Genomic DNA, 21756 nt, shown 5'->3' with positions numbered 1-21756 from the left:
CCTACTGATCCACCAAACAGAGCCTAAACTGGCATTTCTCAAACAAAAATACATGCAGAAGGGGGAACGAGCCAATATGATTTTGGCTTGGGGGCTAAGGGGGCAAAGAAACTCTAGAAGGGTAACTGCAATACAACCAGCAAGAGGAGAAAAACTCCTAAACGATGCCCAGATAGCAGACGAATTTCGTAAGTACTACGAAACCCTTTACACGTCCGAATTCACCGAAGAAGGTTCCAACATCGACAAATTCCTTAACGCCCTCCCCATCCTGAGTGTGTCCTCAAACAAAGTAGCCACGTTGAATGCCCCATTCACTGAGGAGGAGGTCCTTGATACCATCGGTAAAAGGAAGGGGGGCACGGCGCCCGCAGAAGATGGCTTCACGGTTAGATTCTTTAAAACGTTGAGCTCCACTCTGGCCCCCTTCATGACCAAACTGTTTAATAACGCCCTGGTATTGGGCACCCACCTGAGATCCATGCTTTCAGCCCTCATACTCGTTATTCCAAAGGAAAGCATTGCAGAATACGTACGTAAAGATCATGGCAAAAGTCTTAGCCAATAGACTCAACCACGTAATGGCTTCCCTGATCCATGGGGATCAAGTGGGGTTTATCCCGGGCCGCCAGGGATCAGAAAATATAAGAAAAATGTTCAACTTAATATATGAGGCACAAAACAAGGGGATGAAAGCTTACTTGGTTTCAATAGATTCTGAGAAGGCCTTTGATCGGGTAGAATGGAGCTACATGGGGATGGTCCTGTAAAAGTTGGTAGCAACTTTCGGCAATTGATCTTAGCGCTCTACAACGACTCGGTAGCTAGAGTGGCTGTCAACGGTATTACCTCTGCCCCCTTCCACCTGACTAGAGGAACCAGGCAGGGCTGTCCCATTTCCTCCTTGATATACACCCTCACAATGGAGCCCATGGCCATTGCAATAAGGAATAATCAGAATATTGCAGGAATCCGCTGTGGTATCTTAGACTTTAAGCTCTCCTAGTTTGCAGAGGACATCCTGTGTTACCTGACGGATGTAGAAAAGTCCCCACCTGAACTTCTTGCCCAAATAAACTGGTTTGGTCGGTTTTCAGGCCTGAAAATAAACATTCCCAAGTCTACCATAATGCCCATTGGAGCCTTTGCCTCCACAACTAGAGATAGGAGAACCATGAGTGGGATGAGAATTGAGAACATAGCTACCCCGTACTTAGGAATTAAAATTCCCAGGGATCTCACAACGCTGATGGAGCACAACTTTATGCAACTTTTGGATAAGAGCAAATCAGATCTAACTCGCTGGGCCCCCCAACTCTCTCTTGGTTTGGGAGAATGGTCTCTATCAAGATAAACATACTCCCACGGCTGCTGTACATATTTACTGCCTTCCCCTCCCTAAACCCTTCTTTGCCAAACTATAGATGATGATAAACAAATTTATATGGACTATCCCTTAAAGTACTTTCTTTGGAAGTTGGGTTCTGAAGATTTAGAAACTGGGACAAGTTATTTCATTGGGCCTGGGTAGTCTCCAGGTAAACAGTTCTGGGATTGACTGACTTCTCCTCTTTTGAGGTGGTCTGTGTCCGAGAACCCTGCAGTGTCCTGGAAATCCTGAAAGAAGGCTTGGAAGGAGGTGATGACATAGGGGGCAACATTGGAGCATTCCTCCAAGTAACCCAAGAGTGACTGAGGACCATTCAGCACCAGGCCCAAAAGTGTTTGCGGGTTAGCCAAGAGACACAAACACCTTAATGACTGGGGAGTACAGCTGACATGCTTCAGGGTTGGGCACCCAGTGCTCTTCCTGTTACCCAGCTCTGAGAACAAGCTTACTGCCTAGAGGCAAGGGGAGTGATCACAACTACAGAGAACAGCATGGGGACTGATGAAAGATGAGTTAATATTACCATGTGAACTGACCAAAAGCTTGGAGTACATCAGAGTAACCCTTTGTGATGGTCCTTCTACTCCCCAATGCCCACCTACAAGAGCTCACAACTCTTTTGGAACTAAGTCCAGGTGACTACTTGGCAGAGCAGAAAGAAGATCTCTACAAAACCTCTCAGATGTATTAAGTGGCTGGCTATGGAGGGCACATGGCTTTGTCTATTGAATTGAGTCTATGGCTGGAAAGTCTGCCAGGCTTTGGCATTACAGCCTGGCAGAGGCAAGCAGAAAGGCTATAGAGAAAGAGGTCCAAAAGATGCTCCACCATGGTGTCTCTAGGCTATCATAGAGCCACTTGTCATTGCCAATTATTCTTGTGACCAAGCCTGATGAAAGCTTGTACTTCCCTCTCGAGATCAAAAAGATATGAGAGTTAGATGAATACACTATACTAAGTGTAGACAAGAGGATCAAGTGTATTGGGCCTAAGCAGTACATCTGCACATTTGACCTGGCAAAGGGCTATTGGCGGATTCCCTTGGCCCTGGAAGACCAAGAGAAAACAGCATTTGTCACCACAGTGTGTTTATACCAGTTCATGATATTGCCATTTGGCTGCCATGGTGCTCCCCCTATCTTCCAATGAGTAATGGATGTAGGTGTTCAGACACATCAGGCATACTTGGGGGCGTACCTCAAAGATATTGTTGTTCACAGCCACATCTGGGCAGACCACATGAAGCACCTCTACCTGGTTGCTCGCAGTGTGCAGAAGGCAGGGTTGACGGCTAATTCAGCCAAGTGTCATCTGGCATTGTCATCGGTAAAATACCTGTATTTTGAAGTGGGTAAGCGAATGATTCAACCTCAAGCAGCCAGAATCAAGAGCATCCAGGACGTACCCTAACGCAAAGACCAAAAAAGGAGTTTAGCACCTTCCTGGGCCTCGTTGGCTTCTATAGACGTCTCAGGCCCAACTTTATTTCCCAAAGCAGGGCTCCTAATGAATCATTTCAAAGGGTCAAAATTCAAACTGATCTAGTGGACTTCAGCGACCGAGAAAGCCTTTGATTAGTTGAAGCATGCATTTACCACCTACCCCTCCTGATGATGATGAATTTTGCAGATCCAATCGTCCACCAGACAGATGATTCAGAAGTGGGACTGTGGGCAGTGGGAAGCTCCCACCCAGGGAAAGGAATGACTTTGCCATGGAACCAGAGAGCCTGGACCCCCAGGGGGCCATTGACGCCCTAAAGTACTATCTGACAGGGTGGAAGTTTACTCTGGTTACTGGCCATGCATCTTTCACTTTGCTAGCCAGGGCCAAGGATATCAACCAAAGGGTCATGAGGTTGTTGGGTCATGAGATGGTTCCTGGCCCTCCAGTTCTACATCTTTTTGGTAATTCACAGGGAAACCCACCAGCAAGCCAACATAGACTATCTCAATAAATAAGCAACTGACGAATCACCCAGGAGCAAAAAGGAAAGAGGGGTAGATATGTGACAAGGTTCCCTGTCTGACTCTGGAGACTGTCGGAGAAGTGACTCAGGAGCCCTGGGGCCCACCTGAACCAGTGGATGATGGCCCTGGGGCAAATAGGGAGGATCACCCAGTCACTCTTCCTTGGTCCTCGCCACTTGGCAGTGGACATTCACATTAACACCACCAAACCCCCTTTCCCAGGAAGGCACCTTAAATCCCTCAAATCGACAAGGCAGTGACCGGTGGACTCTACAGGATCCCACGGCTCCGCAAACATGCCTTCCATAAGATCCACAAGGTTGACATCCTACCCACAACAGCTGACCTATCTGCAAAGTCCACTGACCCATCCAAGTCCATAAAACCAGTCACAAAGTCTGCTAATTTATGGACTTGATAAACAAAGACACAGCACTAGCAGGAATATGAAAATAGGATTAAAACCACCCTTAATCCTCCCAAACTGTAATTACCTGCACAACAACCTCAAGCATGCTTGTACCTTCCACAAGCAGGACCTCCATATATACATGAAATCCAAAATGGCTCTGCAAGCTGGATATACATTTAGGCCTGCCTCATCATCATTAACTGAATCCAGGTAAAGCTGGAATCAACAGGCAATCACAGCATTCCAACAATTTGAAACCACAGGGGTAGACCCGCAAACAGTGGGAATAAAGATATCCATATAGAAGCTAAGCAGCTAAATCTGGGAATGTGTGGGGTTGGAGCAGATCGGAGCGTGATGCAAGGACTGTGAAGAAGGGGAGGCTTTTGGAGGCAAGAAGGGAATAAGGGGCCAGGATGAGAAGGTGAGAGTCTGCGGAAGAGGCTTGTATCTGGAGGAGGTAAGCGTCAAATCACATCAGGAGATGGTGGTGAGCTGGAGAAGCAGTTATGTCAGAAGGGGTTGCTCAAAGTCTAGAGGAGGTAGTTATAATTCAGGAGAAGGTGACGAGAGCCGGGAGGCGATCATAATAGCAGGAGGAGGTGGTAATCCCCAAGGAGGAAATGGTAACAGCTGGTGATGGTGGTGGTCAAAACACCAACACCAGAAAGTAATGAGGAGACCAGATTGGGTCAAGGCAGATTGAGAAGGCAGAGGTAGGCACAACACCTAGGTAGGGTGCTTACAACAGGGAAGAACTTGGAAGAAAACAGGTCATGGGGTGCAATTCTGGCAGCGGAGAAAGGGTTTGAGGAGTATGAGGTGATAGTGGAGGCACCTGTCTCAAACTCCAACCTCTTGAGTAGTTTGAGTTGTACATTCTGCTGGTGGAGGAGGCACATAGGTACATCAATGAAGGATTACAAGGAGCCAACTTGGAATTGGACTTGTTGTGGACTACTGGTATTAGTTAGCTGTGAGTACGGAGTCCAAGAAAGCCTGGATCTACATAGGCGACCAGGAACGACAGGCACCTGGGAACAAAATGGCTGGACAACCCAGGGTGATATACTTTACATGGTTGTCCATGAGAGTTTTACGTTTGTTTAACTTTTGTGTTGATCATTTTTGACCTGTATAAAGACTCTAAACCTCATCTTCTGAGTCCAGTTGTTTGTTTGTCCCACCTGGCCACTGTGACAAGCTCCAATATTTTTGCTGTCTAAACTGAAGCATCTTTTAATTTGAATGAATTGCTTGGTGCAAAGATGTATGGATCACACATATAGATTTTTACCCACCTAAAATACCCCCATTGACAACGAGAATTACTATTTTACTCTATAAAAATCATTTTACTCTCACCTTTGAAAAATAATGAGTAAATATACTACTACTAAAACATTTTATGGCGATCCCAGGATTTCGCTAATATGATTGATATTAGATACATTAGTCTTTTCAATAATATTTATGAGGGAAAAGGGCTAAATCCAATTGTTTTCTAAAAGCAACTTGAGGGGGAGGAGAAATGTCTTTATTTGACATATGCCACTATGGATTCAGCTTTAAGATAAATGCATTATGGTGATTTTGGAAAACTGGACATTTTTCTCCCTCATATAGCTCTCTACACATTACTAATGGCAATCCATGGTTTATTTGAACAGCACGGAGAGCCCCAATGCCACGTTTCACCCTGCATCGTGAGAGAAGCTGCAGATATTAAGGTAAGCCCTGCTGGGCTGGAAGTTGCATTTCCTGAAATATTTCTAAAACTGACACAATTTAAATTTTGCCTCCTCTTGACTGGCCCGGCAAAAATGCTGAATTCGGTTTACTGCCTGCAACAGAAATGCCTTTAAACATTTCTAAATTTGAACTCCTGCCTTTACTGGATTTGCAATACAAATCCATTGCTATCACTGCTGCAGAGCCTTGTATTGTGCAGGCCGGGCCTCCTCTTGGCCTGCCTCTGCACCCGCACGATTGGCTGCTGGCCAATACACCTGGGAAGGCCTATGGGAGCCGGCAGCGAAGCTGGCCCCTCACCAAGGCCTAACACTAAGGCCAGAGTCATTTCCTGTCTGGTCCTGGGTTGATGAACAGCACAGAGCGCCCCCACGCTACTTTTCACCCTGCATCGTGAGAGATGCTGCAGATATTAAGGTAAGCCCTGCTGGGCTGGAAGTTGCATTTCCTGAAATTATTTCAAAAACTGTGGCAATTGAAATTTCGCCTCCTCTTGACTGGCCCTGCAAAACTGCTGAATTCGATTTACTACCTGCAACAGAAATGTCTTTAAACATTTCTAAATTTGAGCTCCTGCCTTTACTTGATTTGCAATACAAATCCATTGCTATCGCTGCTGGCTATTGTGCAGGCCTTGTCTCCTCTTGGCCCCCCTCTGCACCTGCACGATTGGCCGCTGGTCAATACACCTGAGAAGGCCTATGGGAGCCGTCAGGCGAAGCTGGCCCCTCACCAAGGCCTAACACTAAGGCCAGAGCCATTCCCCCTCTGGCCCTGTCCGGCTATGTACGGCCTAGGTCCTACCTCCTTCGGCTCCTTACAAGACTGTGCCGTGCAGCCACTTACCTCCCACCCCCATTGCTCCCCACCTGTCTTTCTGCCTCTGTAATCCTCTCCCCCTCCAGGACTGCAGAGGTGCAAGATCCTCCCGGAACCCCCAACAATTGGGAGCAGCACCCAATATGGAAGGTAAGCCTGTTCATGAGCCTGCATTGCCATTAGCTCATGTACTTGCTGCCCGGTCCAAACCATCTATTTGTATAATATCGCTAGCTCGCCCACGCACTCCTGGCATTCAGCAGCACCTTCTCGCTAGCCCAACCACTCTGGCACTCCCCACACCTTTCCTTCCACGCCTCGAATTCTTCACATCCACCATTGCCAATAGTCTCCCTACACCAAACTCACAGAGTACCACTTGACAATACTACCGATCCACAGAGCTGGATTTTGGCACCTTACATGCCACAGACACTACCATCAAGCCTGACTCACCTCACATACCTGTACTCTTTTGGCATCCTTGTTTACCCAGTGCTCTGTCTTGGCCCAGCATTTCTCAGCCTAGCTTTCTCTCAACCAATACCTCCTTACCTCTTCCCCTGCTCACCTTCAACTCCCACCAACTGCCCGTACACAGACCCACTCCAGCTGCCCTTGCTGCCCTGGGCACTCACAACTACTCATGCACAGGTACGCTCCAGCTGCCCCAGCTACCCTGAGCACCAACCAACTACCCGCACAGAAGCCCGCTCCAGATGCCCTTGCTGCCTTGAGCACCCACCAGCTGCCTGCATGCAGACCTGCCTCTGCCTGGCCCACCCAACCCTGCTTAGACTTGGCTAGAAAGCTTAGGCTGTCGTCTCGCACTGCCACACCATCCCTACCTATCACCATCCCACCCCACATAAACTTCCGCCTTTCACACCTAGGCTCACACCCTCCTGCCCTATGCACCACCCTCTCACTTTCACCCGGTTCCCTGGAGAAACACTCCTCTAGCTCAGCACTTATGCCTATTGCTTATCTGCCCTCGCACCATCGCAGCACATGCCCATGAGATCACAGACCTCCTTACAAACCAAAACCTAGACATCATTGCAGTGACCGAGACATGGTTATATCCAGCAGCAGGCCCAGCCCTGACGATTGCTCTTCCCCCTGACTACACCATACTCCGTTGTGACCGCCCTGACATCAAAGGTGGTGGAGTAGCCATCATCCTCAAAAACACTCTGTCCTGTATAACTGTGACGTCCACAGCTCTTACCACCTGTAAAATCCTCACTGCCAAACTTGCACTATCACCCACAACAACCATCACATTTCACGTGATATATCGCCCACCTGGCCCTGCCAAGTCCTTTGTAGATTACTTAATACAGCTCCTTACTACCAGTCTCAAGCCACTATCCAAGGTTATCACCCTAGGTGGTCCTAACTTAAGATTGTCTGAACCTTCTGAAAAGGAGGCCATCTCACTCACCAACTCTATGTCCTCTCTGGGACTCACCCTACACACTGCTTTGGAAGGGCACTAGACTGGCTCATTGAACTTCACTGCAGTCTAGATAACGTAGATATATTCCCTAACCTCTGGTCGACCACCACACCATAACCTTCACACTTCCTTCTTCCACTGCCCACATGCCAAACACTGCCCGCTACCTCCTTCCATCTCCAGATGCTCTTGTAACCTCCTCAAAGAAAAGATCCTCCCCATCCTACTTGCTGACATCTCCCTCTCCAAATCTGCCTTGCCGTCCTCCCCGGCTGACCTGGTGAATACCTACAACACAGCCATCCTGTCAGCCTTAGACGCCATCGCCCCTCTCAAACCTCGGAAAGTGAAACCCTCCGCACCCCTCAACCATTGGTACACTCCTGGTTTCCAGGTCCTAAGAGCTAAAAAGCGAACCAGCAAAACTGCCTGGCATAACACCCTGTCTGCCGCCAATAAACAAGCCTTTCTCAACATCTCCAAGGAATATAAGCATGCCATCTTTACTGCCAAAGCCACTTCACTGTTAGCAATAATCTCCAATGCCAAAATCGCAATCCTGTGAGCTCTTCTCCATCCTACGTGAGCTAGAAACTCCCATCCTTCTGACTACCTCCTACACTAAAGACAACTCTTGGTGCAAGAACATCCAAAATGTACTTACTGATAAAATCTCCCTCCAATCCAAAATAGAGAAGAAACGTATCACCATCTTCGCCAAGACAACCCCCCACTCGCAAACTCCCCCCGCTACATCCCAGCCCTTCTCCTGACAAAGCCTTCAGCTTGAAGCCTGTCACTGAATCTGAAATCGCTAACCTCATTCCAGGCCTGAAACGTTCACGTTGTCAAGGTGATGCCTGTCCTGCACCTATTGTGAAGCACTGTGCCTCAGCCCTTGTTACAATTATCACAGTCTTCGCTGATGCCTCCTTCTCGAGTTGCTCCATCCCACCTAACCTTAAAGAAGCCTGGATCTCCCCCCTCATTAAGAAAGCCACCCTCGACCCCACCATCCCAACCAACTATAGGCCGATCACCACTGTCCCTTTTCTCTTGAAAATTCTTGATTGCGCAGCCTACATTCAAATACAAACCTATTTGGAACAATACAACATCCGCAGCCCACGACAATCAGGCTTCAGACCAGGCCATTTCTTTTGCATTATTTTGTTATGACTTATATAGCGCGGCCACTGACCCGGGGACTTAAGGTCGCTAGACATCCAAAAAAAAAGACAATAAGCAGCAAAGCAGATTAACATAAAACTATGTCAGAGGAATCAGGAGTCTATGAAGGGTTATTAGTTAAACAGAAGAGTCTTCAGTCCCTTTCTAAACATCCTTATGGAGGTTTCTTCTCCAAGATTAATGGGAAGTCCGTTCCAAGAAGCTGGTGCTGCCGAAAAAAAGAAGGCAACATTTTTTTGCCTGTGTCAGCTTACACGTGGGAATCTTTAGTAAAGAGCAGTTATTAGATCTCAAATTATATTTGCTGGCTTTTGGTACCAAATCTTCCTTAAAATAGGATGGGCCAGAATTTTTCAAGCAATTGCACGTGATGACCATTAGCCCAAAGCAAGTTCTTTCCTTAATTGGAAGCCAATGTAGGTCCCTTCTAGCGTCCAAAATATGGTCCCTTCTATTTCGGTCCACAACGATGCTGACTGCATTATTCTGCATCACTTGAAGTCTGTTAATCTCGCAGTTAGGTAGACCAATCAGTAGGCTGCTGCAGTAATCTATTCTTGATCCAATCAGAGCGCATGCTAGGGTTTCCAGACTTGTGTCCTAGAGAGGAAAGGTCGGGCATGAGACAGAAGTTTGATATAGTTAGCTGAGGAGGCAACTGGACTGCTAACCTGTGTTTTCATGTTCAGGCTGCAGTCCAGATACACCCCTAATGTTTTAACCTTCTTTTTAGTTTCGATAGTGCAGCCCCAATCAGGAATTGAGTATACTGTCCCTCCAGCTTACGAATTTTCATTTCCGTACCTACCAGCATCAGTTCTGTCGTATTGAGTGAGAGGCCGTTAGCACCCATCCAATTTTGGATAAGGCTGTAAATCCTGTTAATATTAGTTTAATCTTTAGAGAAGACACCAGTGAGGGGATGACACACTGGGTGTCATCAGCGTAATTAGTAAACTCAATGGCCCTCATTACGACCCTGGCGGAAAGTGACTGACCGGACCGCAACAGCGTAAATAGCGTTTCCGCCATTGCACGAAGGAGCAAAGTGCGGCCAATCACGACCCATCGGGCACGAGCATTACGCCATGGCGGAATCCGAAAGGCTGCGATGGCGGAAATGACCCCAAAACGGCCCTCACCGCCGCCGTACGCTGCACCAGGTGCAACACCGCCACCCATCTTAGCGGTCACCGTAATGAGCGGTCACCGTAACGAGCGTGCACCGCAAATTACGGCCACCGTAAATATACGGAAACGGAAGTAAAAGCATGTGGCCGGAACTGGAAACAGCACGCCGCACAACTATAAAAACCGAATCCCAACACAACCATAAAAAATCCGACCCTGACACACATCCCAACCCGTTAGCAACCCCAGTTAAAAAAATAAATATGGGAAAGGTAGCCAAGAAAGCGTGTGACCGCAAGCGGCAGGTACACTTCTCCCGAGAGGAACTGACCGTGCTCACCGAGACCCTACAGGAAAATTCCGCCGTCGTCTTCTCCAGTCAAATGACCAGGACGGCCCTTGCCAACAAGAAGGCCATATGGGCCCTGGTGGCACAGCGCGTAAGTGCGGTGGGGACAACACCCCGCACGCCACAGCAATGTCGCAAGCGGTGGGACGACCTGCGGATCCGCGTACGCAGCATACTTTCTGCGAACAGGAACATCGCCACAGCTACCGGGGGGGGTTCAGAGTCGCCCATCAAGTTGACCCCCTGGGAGGAAATCTGCGCCTCCACCATAGGAATGGAGAGCATAGAGGGAGTCGGAGGGATGGAGAAAGGAGTGCCGACATCCGGAGAATCAGGTAGGTTGGCCAAGAGAAACAATGCGAAATCCACAAACCACGAACATGTGCAGTACCATGTGACCCCATAGTGCAATACATACTTTGCCCTGACAGCGCCCTCTAAAAGTCAGAATGAACAAACAAATCAATCAAGAAGCCATAAACAACCCCTACATGTGCAGCATGCACCCCCTAACTGCAGGCAGCCAAATGAATGCATCCTCAATCCACACGAAAATGAGACCACCTCCAAGGCCCAGTCCCAAATCAGCCTCATGTACCACCCCAATGCATTTGATACGTTGCCATTCCAAATCCGACAGACCCATAACTAACGCTCGCCCCTCTTTACTCCACCACAGGGTCCGATACCAACGACGAGCTGCAGGACACCCCTACCAGCACGCCTGCAAAGAGGGCCAGGACCAACGTCCCAAGAGCCTCCACCTCAGGTGCAAGGATCAAGACACGGCAGCAGCAGGAATCAAGTGGCAGCACACTGGAGGGGACTGCAACAGGCACCCCAGCAGCCAGCAAGTCCACAACCCCAGCACCACAGGTCCCCCCAAAGAACGTATCTGATGGCACTGCCTCTGGTGGTAGCAGCACCATAGGTGACACAGCTGTCATGCCAGCATGCTCCGACACGGAAAACAGTGCTGGCGACGTAGGTACCATCCATGACCTTTCCCAATCCCCCTGCATGTTCCATCCCCTACACCATGACGAAACCACGCAGGGGCACCCTGAAGACGACGACTGGCCAACCCCCACAAGTCCTGTGCCAAGGCAACATGTGTTGAGCAGCCCCCCTGTCACACCACCGCAAATGTCCATGGCCCAGCAGAGGCAACAGTCCCTCGACCTGCTGATCGAGCAACAGCAGGAAGCGTCCACGCTACTCAAGGACCATGCAAATGAATGCGGGGGTACCAGGGCAGCCATGGAAACATCCACCGAGACACTCAGGGCACAAATAGAGAAAAGTAGTGAGAGCCTCAGGGGAGAAATGGAGAAAAGCACCGAGAGCCTGAGAGCACAAATGGAGAAAAGCACCGAGAGCCTGAGGGGGGAACTGCATGCGACGTCCAAAGACGTTTGTGCTGAACTTGCTGCTGTGCGCCGTGTGCTCTCGGAGCTCTCACAAACCCTCAGAGACATGCATGGACGCGAGCAGGCAGAGACCTCATCCGTGGCAAGTTCCGTCCAGGGCAGCCCCCAACGCAGATCTGGCAGGAACCTGCGCTCCACGGGCAGGGGTGCCCCTGATACCCGTAGAGGGGGCTTGCAATAGCGTCTACCCACGGACAGCATGCATATTTGGACACTGGTGTTGGGGGGGGAGGTAGTAGGGTGGAGGGGGTGTGTTGGGCTTCACTGGGTGGCGGGTCCATAGGGTGTATAAATCAAATCACATTAACAATACAGCACCTCATTATCATCCAATGACATGTGTGGACATTGATATTTGCGTACGAGGCCTTCATAGGCGTACAGTCCACAATGTGCCTGTACTACACACACACAGTGCCACAGGTCCCCTTTCCGTGTAATAGGCACCATGCGTGGTTGCTAGAAGCATGCATCTATGATGCTCTGTCGGATTGCACGTGCATCCTGTGCCTCATGGACTCCTTGAGGTGCCTCCACATCCCCACCCTCATCATCATCATCATCTTCAGGTGCATGCAGTACAGCGTCAGGGGGCATGGGCACATTTCTACGTACGCACATGTTGTGCAGCATGACACATGCCATGACCATCTTAGAAACCTTCTCATGGCTGTATATGAGTGCCCCGCCAGACCTGCTGAGGCTGCGGAAACGAGCCTTCAGTAGGCCGAATGCCTGTTCAATGACCACACGGGTACGTGAGTGGGCATGGTTGTAGTCCTCCTCATGCTCGTTCTGTGGGTTCCGGATTGGTGTAAGGAGCCATCTCTTCAGTGGATACCCGGCATCACCTGTATGAGACGAATAAAGGGTGTCAGTGGAATGATAGTGCTAAGTAGCCCCACCCCCCCCCCTGCAAGGTCATTGACGCATCAAATGGGCCACGATGTCATGCATGGAATGAGACTCACCGAGTAGCCAGGATCTGTGCCCTGCGTGTCGCTCCATGTAGCGTGGTATTCTTGTGTTCCTCAGGACCATAGAATCATGGGTAGATCCTGGAAATCTGGCACAACAATGCGTAAATATCTTGTTGGAGTCACACACCATTTGCACATTGATTGAATGAAATTGTTTCCGGTTGCGGTACTGGACCTCCATGGCATGTGGGACAACCAATTCAACATGGGTGCAGTCGATGGCACCAATGCAACCCGGGATGCCGCCAAGTGCATGGAATCCCACTTTAGCGTTGGTAATCTCCTGGTACGTGCGTGGTAGTGTGATGTGGTCGTCGGCGTGCTTCAGGAGGGCATCGTGCACTTGGAAGAGTGTCCGTGAGAACAGTGGCTGTGAAATGCCATGCAACTGTCCCACTGTGTGCTGGTAGGTGCCTGTGGCCAGGAAGTGGAGTGCAGACACCACCTTCAGTAGGGGTGGGATGGCGGTTGGGCTATCTATCATGCTCACGAGGTCAGCATGTGTCATGTCCACAATGGCGATTATGGTGTCCCGGTCCAAACGGTAGAGGGTGTGGATCTGCTCAGCAGTGAGGTTGAACGGATCGGCTCGGAGGCGTGGGATTGCGGGCCGCCTGCGTGGTGGTAGTGGCAGTGCTTGTGGGCCTTGCTGACCCTGCCTTGCCCTCCTCCTCCTCCTTCTCCTCCGTCTCCCCTGTGCGCCCGGTTGTTGTACCTGTTGTTGTTCGTCGTCTTCTTGTAGTTGTAGCACTTGCAGTGCTATCTGGTACCCCAGGCCCAACATCGCTAGTCCTGCCGGTAGCATTTTGGAGTGGGAGTGGTTGTGGGAGGGGTTTGGGTCTGCAATATATGTGCTGTCGGCCTGTATGGCCTCCACCTGTGCTGATTGAATGAATCTGTGGCAGATGCAATCCCTTCTGGTCGAGCACGTCCCGCACGTAAGGCTGCATTTGGCCGCATGGCATCTTGGGATTTGAATCATGTATCTAATCCCGATGGCAGTGTGATGTACTTTGACTGATCTTCATGCTATGCTCCCATTGTTACACATGCTATGATTGCAGCCGCTTACATACCTGTGAAGAGTCAGTGGTATGTAGGGCTCGATCGATGGGCGACCCTCATGTAGCACAGTAACGTAATTCACCGACGGGCGTGGCGTACCATTTGTGATTGCAGCCAGTTAGCATCATGACACACAGCCGCACTACATTGATGTAATTGTGAATGCAAGCGTTCACAGAAGCCTTTTCGACGTAATGTTGCAAGTGAGGAATTCGAAGGCCAGCATTTTTGGTTTTGAAGTAGCGGCGAGGATACGCCCACAGGTCTGGCTGGAAATGTAACGTTCTATTGTAGAATGTCCTTGGGACATGGCCCATAACGAGCAGGCAATGAATGATATGAATTGAATGGGATGCGCAATAGCGTAGTGGACGATAAGGCAGGACGTTCCCAAATCCATCTTGCTTCACAACACTACAGATCCGGCCAGGGGCACTGTGGTTTTTGCGGACTGCATTACGCACAGACGCGATGGAAGTTTCACATATAATGTGAGTGAATATTCATGCGTTTTCATTGCGGGATGAGGGAATGATGAATGGATGCATGGACTGATGATTCCGTTTAGGGTCTGCCATGTACATGGGTTTTTTGAATCACTCCCCTTCCCCTGCGCTATGTGATGCAAGGCTGCCATAGTGGGACATACGTCTATCTGCCCTTGTCGGATCCTCCCTGTCTCGACGCGCCTTCATACACTTGTGTCTAGGCACGTTACTAATCCCATGTCATGGGTTCTATCTTGACGGACGCATGCACAGTAACCGACGTTGCCAATGGTGTATTTAGCTCGATTGGTTTCGTTGTGATTCGATACTGATTTAGGGGTGTGTATATTCCTTTGGAGTGGGCTAGCATGCATATGGGTGTGGATTTGGTGTGTTGAATGAAGATTGTAATGCATCATGAGTCCCGTAATGCAATCGGTTGATTTGTGTTTCTTTTGGGTGACAGGTATCTCCTGCCCTATTGCAGATGCCATCTCTACGCCACTCCTCCAGATGGTTTTTACTCTCGACTCCTGCAGCTTCGGGTGAATCAGTGGAGCACCATTTCGATCATATGGGACGATCGCCAATGGGCCACATGCCCTTACGCTGTACTGGTGGCTAGGTGCAACATTTCGGCCTTTCAGCTCGACTAGTGCCTGCCTCATGGGACGGACCTGCGGTTCTTGCCGCTTCCATGTTGCCTTTTGGAACGTTGATGTAGGCCCTGTGTGCCATGATGGTACAGGGCGTCACACAAGTGGAAGCCGGTCAATTATTGCAGATGCAGCCCTCGGTGATGATGGTTGTTTTGGTGGTATTTTGCAAATTGCTGTGTGGCCTTTGTCATTTGGATGTGCATTTAAATTGTATTCCGATATTTGTCGTGTTGCGTTGTTCTTTGCAGGTGATGTGGCGATTTTCGCTTTGTGGCGGTATGTATTGCGTGATGATCTGCATTGTGTTCCGCCTTCTGAGTTGAGTTGTGTGGTACAGTACTGGCCGCGTTTGCCTACGTAGCACAGTATGGTCACGGATAGAGGCTGCCATTGTGACTGTTTACATGATGTGCTGTTCAGGGGCGGGGGATTGGCTTTTGGCCGACTGGTGCCTGTCAGCCAGGTCGATTGGTGGAATGATGGGTTGTTCAGAATGTGGCTGGTCACAGGTGACTGTGTTTGCGTGCGTTTGTTGGAGGGGGACTGGGGTCATGTCCATTGGAATAGCTTCTGTATTGATGCCATCTGTGCCCTGCAGCTCCCATCGGCCCCTCTTGGGATGAGCCTGGCTGCTCAGTCACTCTGCCGACTTGTGTGGTACATGCTTCTGCTGATGGTTGGTTTGTTTACTGGCATGAGTACAGGGCTGGTGCAATCCCCCTCAGGATGCTGTTGTGGATGTTGCCTTGCGCTGGTGGCAAGCGATGGGGGACTACTGTTGTTTTGTGTCATGTGTTCTTGATTTTCATTTTGATGTGTTGTACCTTCACATGCCTGTGCTGCGTCAGTACGGCTATGGTGACATGCCGTACATGGATGCCCACTCACGGGGCGCTTTGAGCCCCTGCATGCTTTTCTACGTTGGCATGCATGGGTGAATTGTGGATTTCACTGGTTGCATAGTGTGAGTACATTGCGCATGCCAGGAGTTGTGCAATGAGGCCAGGGAGTGGAGTACAGGCACTCAGTGGGCCATTTACGGTTGGTTCGCGTTGCCGTATTTCTCGCCATGGCGGAATGGTACTTTACGACGTGCTTGATGGCGTTCAGTACATGTCCGCTAGGGTCAGAATTCGCGTACCGTTGCGCCATGGCGGTGATTCCGGTTTTGCAAGGCGCGCGTGCGCGTACTTGGTGCAGTTAGCGTTGCCGTTCACTGCGGTGTCGCTAATGGCATCGTACTTTACGGTGACGGGTCATGATCGCAACGAGCGGTGTTCGATGGCGGTATTGCATTTCCGCCATCATTTTTCCATTTCCGCAAGGGTCGTAATGAGGCCCAATGCCATTAATATCCCAGAAGTCCAGGAACAGCACAGTAAAAATATTGTAAAATATGGGAGAGAGACAAGCTCCCTGAGGTAATCCTTGAGCCAGCTCTATAGGATTGGCATCCGCAACTTCACTGCTCACTTTCCAATGTCGTCCCCCAAGGAATGATTTGGCCCATTGGGCTGCTGAGGGCGGGAAACCTGTTACCTACTCCAACCTGGCGACCAAAGCTGCATGGTCCACCAGGTTGAAGGCGGCAGACAGGTCCAGTAACATCAGCATGTTTGTAGATCCCTGGTCCATATGCCGGAGCAGTCTGGACTTTAAGTCTAGCAGAGCTGTCTCAGTCCTGTGCTTTTCTCTGAAACCAGATTGCCTCTGGTTCAGGATATCGACGGCTCTCAGGTGGGCGAGCACTTGTGTATACGCCACCCTGTCTAAAATTTTCAATAGGAATGGGGAATTCGAGATAGGTCTATAGTTCAAAGGATCATTGGGCGAGAGGCTGGGATTTTTCAAAAGCGGTGTGACCCAAGATTGATTAATACGAGCTGGCACCAAGCATTCTCTAAAAGACGCATTTGTGAACCTACATAGAGTGGTAATCAGAGCGGCGGAGCATGCTTTAATATCTAACGCAGGACATATGTCCCTCTTACAGTTTGAAGGTTTAAGTTGCTCTATAATCAACATAGGTTTGGCTTTGCATATAGGTTTAAAAGAGAAAAGCTCGTCTGATTTCCAACTCTTAGGTATCGGGAGAGTGGCATTGGGGTCATTTTGAGTTATAATTTTGTTAGATAGTCTGATTCCATCTTTAATTTTGTTGAGTTTGGCATCCATAGCCTCTTGAACCAAGTTACACCAGTTAGCATCTCTGGTAATTGTGTCCATGTTGTTTTTTGTTGTTTCCCACTCCTTCAAAACTTTAAAAAGCTCCTTGGGTTGAGATTGTGCTTTAGCTATACGACCATCAAGGTAAACTCTCTTATCCATAATGACAGCCTTTTTATAGTTTTTTACAAGTGTTTTATATGCTTCTTTATCGAGGTCTGTTAACAAGTTTTTCCATTTATAAAGGGCTTTGATTTTATTACATTTCATAACTTGCAGATCAACGGAGAACCAAGAATTGGTCTCTCTTGCAGTATCTTCTTATTTCACAAAGGTGCTAAAGTGTCAGCAGCTTTCTGCATAGTGTCTTGGCAGATGTCTGTGAGTTCTTCTACTGAACACTCAGTATTTACCTTCTTTTGCAAACCACGAATCCAAGGATCTAAGGATTCCGGGGTGAGCTTTTTTAGGTTTCTGCAGTAAATTGTAGTAATAGTAGGTTTCTTGTTTATTAAAAGATTTTCGGAAATGATCTCGAAAAAAAGAAAGGAGTGGTCAGACCAGAGGCATGGGCTGGCTGTTGATTGATAGGCGTTATATTAAGCCCTGCCAACCAATCAAGAGTGTTTCCTTTGACATGCGTGGGTACATTGATAAATTGGGAGAAGCCCAGATTTACAAGAGCCCTATCGAAAAGTTTAGCTTGGGTATCATTGTCGTCACCTAACCAGTAATTCAAATCACTGATAAGTAAAACTTTAAAAGATGGTTTTAAAAAAGTTAAAAGACGATCAGATATTTGATTAATGAAATCTTTCATTAAAATGGGTGGTCGATAAACAAGAATGACATTCACAGTGTTTTCAGCGTGAAGTCTAAGTTTGATATGAAGAATATCACAATTGTCTATACACAGAATGTCAGATTTCCATACATCTAAACAATCTTTAAAATTATTGCAACACCTCCCCCTTTACCTTCCTGCCTATCCTGGCATAGTATGTGATATCCTTGAGGTATGGCCAGGGCAAGGGAGGGACCCGCTGCTATATGATTCCAGGTCTCAGTTACTGCACATATATCAATGTTATGTGTAGAGATATATGAGGAGACCTCTAAGGCATGTTTCAGGAGAGACCGAATATTGAGAAATAAGCATTTTAGTTTATAGGTGGGGTTAACCTTGCTCTCAGTGGAGTCGTAAACACTGTATGAGTAGCATTAACAATGTTATTCGTAGTGTTGCTTTGCTCTATCTGACTTAAAGCGTTGGGGGCCATGGCACTGAATCCGCACTTCTTGACTTGAAAAATCAACTTGTTGACATTCGATATTATGATAATATGGCTCTCCTCCTTCTCCTCGACCTGTTGGCAGCTTTTGACCTGGTCAATCACCAAACCCTCTGCCACCACGTCATCTCAGCAGTCCATTTCTCGCCCAAGGCCTCCGCTTCAGTAGCATCATTCCTTGCAGATAGAACAGCTCGGGCATACGACGGTAACACTGCAGCCCACCCCACCCAAGTCTCGTCTGGTGACCCCAAAGGCTCTTGTGTATCACCCTCTCTATACAACATTCATACAAAACCCCTTTTCGATCTCCTTGACTCTCTGGGCATCTCCTACACAAACTATGCCGACGATACCCAGATCCTCATCCCCCTCTCTGGAATCTACGACCAAGACTCTAGCCACATCAACACCATTTATGACCCTATCCAAGCCTTTTATGGCATCACACCAGCTCTGCCTAAGTGACAAAAAAATGGAAATCCTAATTTTGGGCCCACCTTCTCACCTTGCCAAACTTGTTCCAGCATTCCGTTCCTTTACCATTGACGCTTGCCCCGTTTTGGTCTCCACATCGGTCAAAACACTCTGCGTATACCTTGATGTGAGCCTAAGTATGACACGCCAAGTTACCGCAATTGCATCCTCGACAGCATACACCAACAAATTACTGATTGGCACGAGAGACACCTCCTCTCCCCAGTGGACGGCATGACTATTGCTCGAGCGGTCATCGGATCCCAGCAATTCCCTCTTTGCCTGCACTACAAAGCGTGATCTCCTCAAGCTTCAGTCCATCCCGAACAATGCCAGCCGTGCAGCACTGGGCCTATCGAAACGAGATCACATAACTACCCACAGAAAAGTAGCACACTGGCTTCCTATCAATCTTGTCCATCACGCACCGTTGTCTCACCAACACTGCACCTACCTCCCTCTCGCAAAGGATCTCCAAGACAAAATCCTCCAGACCCACAAGATCGCCCTACTGCCTACACTGCGCTTGAACCGTAGCAGAGCAGGAGGCACGAGCTTCCCAGTCACAGCTGCCTGTCTCTGGAATAACCTTCCCACTTACCTGCAGTCTGAGCCTCGCTACTGGCCCGCCAGGAAACAGCTGAAAACCTGCCTTTTTAACTGACTTTGACTTGGCATTCACCATTCAACTTTGCTCACCCTGTCCATTGGGTGCTCTTCATAACTTTATCAGTGTAACTCCCCCTCCCTCGCCCTTCTACTCTGTTTTTTCTACCCCCTTCACTTCTCCCGAGCCCAGGGCCGGGATGTCTGTTCGGTTTTGTGCACTTTATAGATGTAAAAATAAATAAATAAATAGGTGTGCCCCTCATAAAAACATGATAAATTGGTCATCTATTTTTTAATAAGGAAATTAAGAGAGGGATAGGAAACATCGAACGAAAATATAAAATAACAGAGAAAATCATACACTGTCAGAATAAAAATAGAGATCAAGATTTAATAGAATTTGCTATGCTTCTTTAAATCATGTCCGTGTTCATTTTAGTAGTGTCCTGTAATGAGTGTGAGAAAGCAAGCCCCAACTACAATAAGCCTTCCTGTCAGCATTTTAAGCCTTACTGCTCAACCTCAGTTCTAAAACAATGCCTGTTAAACATCATACACTGTTTTTTAAATTAAAATAATAGACTGACACTAAAGAAAACTCATCAATGCAATCAGGCAGATATTTTGTTCTAAAGTCAGGGTTTTTAAGAAACAATATAATATCACATGCATAAACTGCCAATTTAAAATTAATTATTTATTAATATTTGGGCACTCTCATATGAGTTCCTCAAGGAACAGGTAAAGCGGCAAAATAAATAATATTAGGGGAAAAGTACAGGCTTGCCTTGATCCTCTATACACAATACAAAGAAAATCCTTTAGAAAATGTAATGCTAAAAAATAACTAGCCTGGGAAAAATACTTATTGCGGAAGTTACACTATATTAAAACCATGCAATTCCACTTCCTTTTTATGTATCGCTGATCAACCCTGACAAATGCCTTTTTGTTATCCAAAGCTATCTTAGAGATCATGCCTTTTAAAAATACGGTTTAAGCATACCTTAACGAAGAAGCAAAAGAGAGGTTTAACAAGTTAGCTGGAATTTTTTAATACATTTTGTGATTCAAATTAAGAAATGGGGCGATAATTCTGTAGAAGTTATGGATTGTTCCCATTTTTAAGAAGTACAATTAGCACTGCATCATTAGGGGGACCCATAGATTTCCACACCTAGATGAAGAAGGTCTGAAGGCAATAAATATACAAAGTGCCATTAAAATCAATTGTCCCTTCGGGCGTTAGTTATTTCTTCTACTAGTATGGGTTCTACTAGACAGCTGAGATCACAAGGATTATACTATCCACATTATGAATTATCCAGATCAAATGTAGATGGGTTATAATCAGAGGTTCTTATAGACATCCACAAAAACCTTCAAAATGTCCTTATCTGAGCAAACCAGTCCACCAGAAAAGTTTTCGTTACAGGAAATTCTGGGGGCTCTTTTTTAGTTTTTAAATAAGAAACCAAGAATAGGTTTTGGATTTACATATAAAAAGCATTTTTCAGTCATTAATGTATTGTAATCTGTATGCAAAGATATAATTCTTTTGAACAGATCTTTCAAAATCTTATTGTTTCATTTATTTTAAAGTAACCTAATTTTGTTTTAGCAATAGGTTTGATGATTTGGCCATCTCTTTCCTTTTATGGAATACATGGCAAATAATATGACCCCTGTGACGAATTCCCCTGTCTATTTCTGGGGGCCACTAAGGGGCTGACTCGGGGGTTTGTGCTTCCCTGAGCCATTGAATGATGCCTGAGGCCACATGGGGAGGATCCCTGGGCCCCGTCACATGCAGGGGACAATCACAGGAGGTTGGTGCAGGATAATTCTGGTAACCTTGAAGCTCTCCAACACCCTATTAAGTCCTTATGGGTCAGTCCTGGCAACCCTGGCCCTATCTAGCCCCATGGCATTGCATCCTCGACATGGCACAATAGCAACAATCGTCCCCAACTGTGAGATCCTAAATACCTAAGCAGACCAGAGTCAATTTGATTCACATGATATTAGTAACATTTGACAGTATACTGTTATAAGCAAAACTCAGGTGTCAAAGAATTCACTTCAAAGCCCCAGTGAGCAGCAGCTTCGTGAGT

General features: G+C 47.7%; 1 protein-coding gene across 6 annotated transcripts in view; it reads left to right on the top strand.

The window, feature by feature from the left end:
• The window catches only part of LOC138580787 (phosphatidylserine decarboxylase proenzyme, mitochondrial-like), a 242600-nt gene that overhangs the window by 191207 nt on the left and 29637 nt on the right, over positions 1-21756 (top strand). For 4 of the 6 annotated variants that reach the window (XM_069651614.1, XM_069651617.1, XM_069651613.1 and 1 more), the window contains 2 exons: positions 5443-5502; positions 11156-11422. The exons of 1 other annotated variant lie outside the window; for it this stretch is intronic. In XM_069651614.1, coding sequence (XP_069507715.1) covers positions 5443-5502; positions 11156-11407 — 312 coding nt within the window. In that variant the 3' untranslated portion in view covers positions 11408-11422. Of the gene's footprint in view, positions 1-5442; positions 5503-11155; positions 11423-21756 lie in introns of those variants that run through there. One more of the 6 variants, XM_069651616.1, reaches the window with a different exon arrangement.

This window comes from Ambystoma mexicanum, chromosome 3p (assembly GCF_040938575.1).
Source record: "Ambystoma mexicanum isolate Mex_15411 chromosome 3p, UKY_AmexF1_1, whole genome shotgun sequence".
Classification (NCBI taxonomy): Eukaryota; Metazoa; Chordata; class Amphibia; order Caudata; family Ambystomatidae; genus Ambystoma; species Ambystoma mexicanum.
This window is presented reverse-complemented; position numbering and strand designations above follow the sequence as displayed.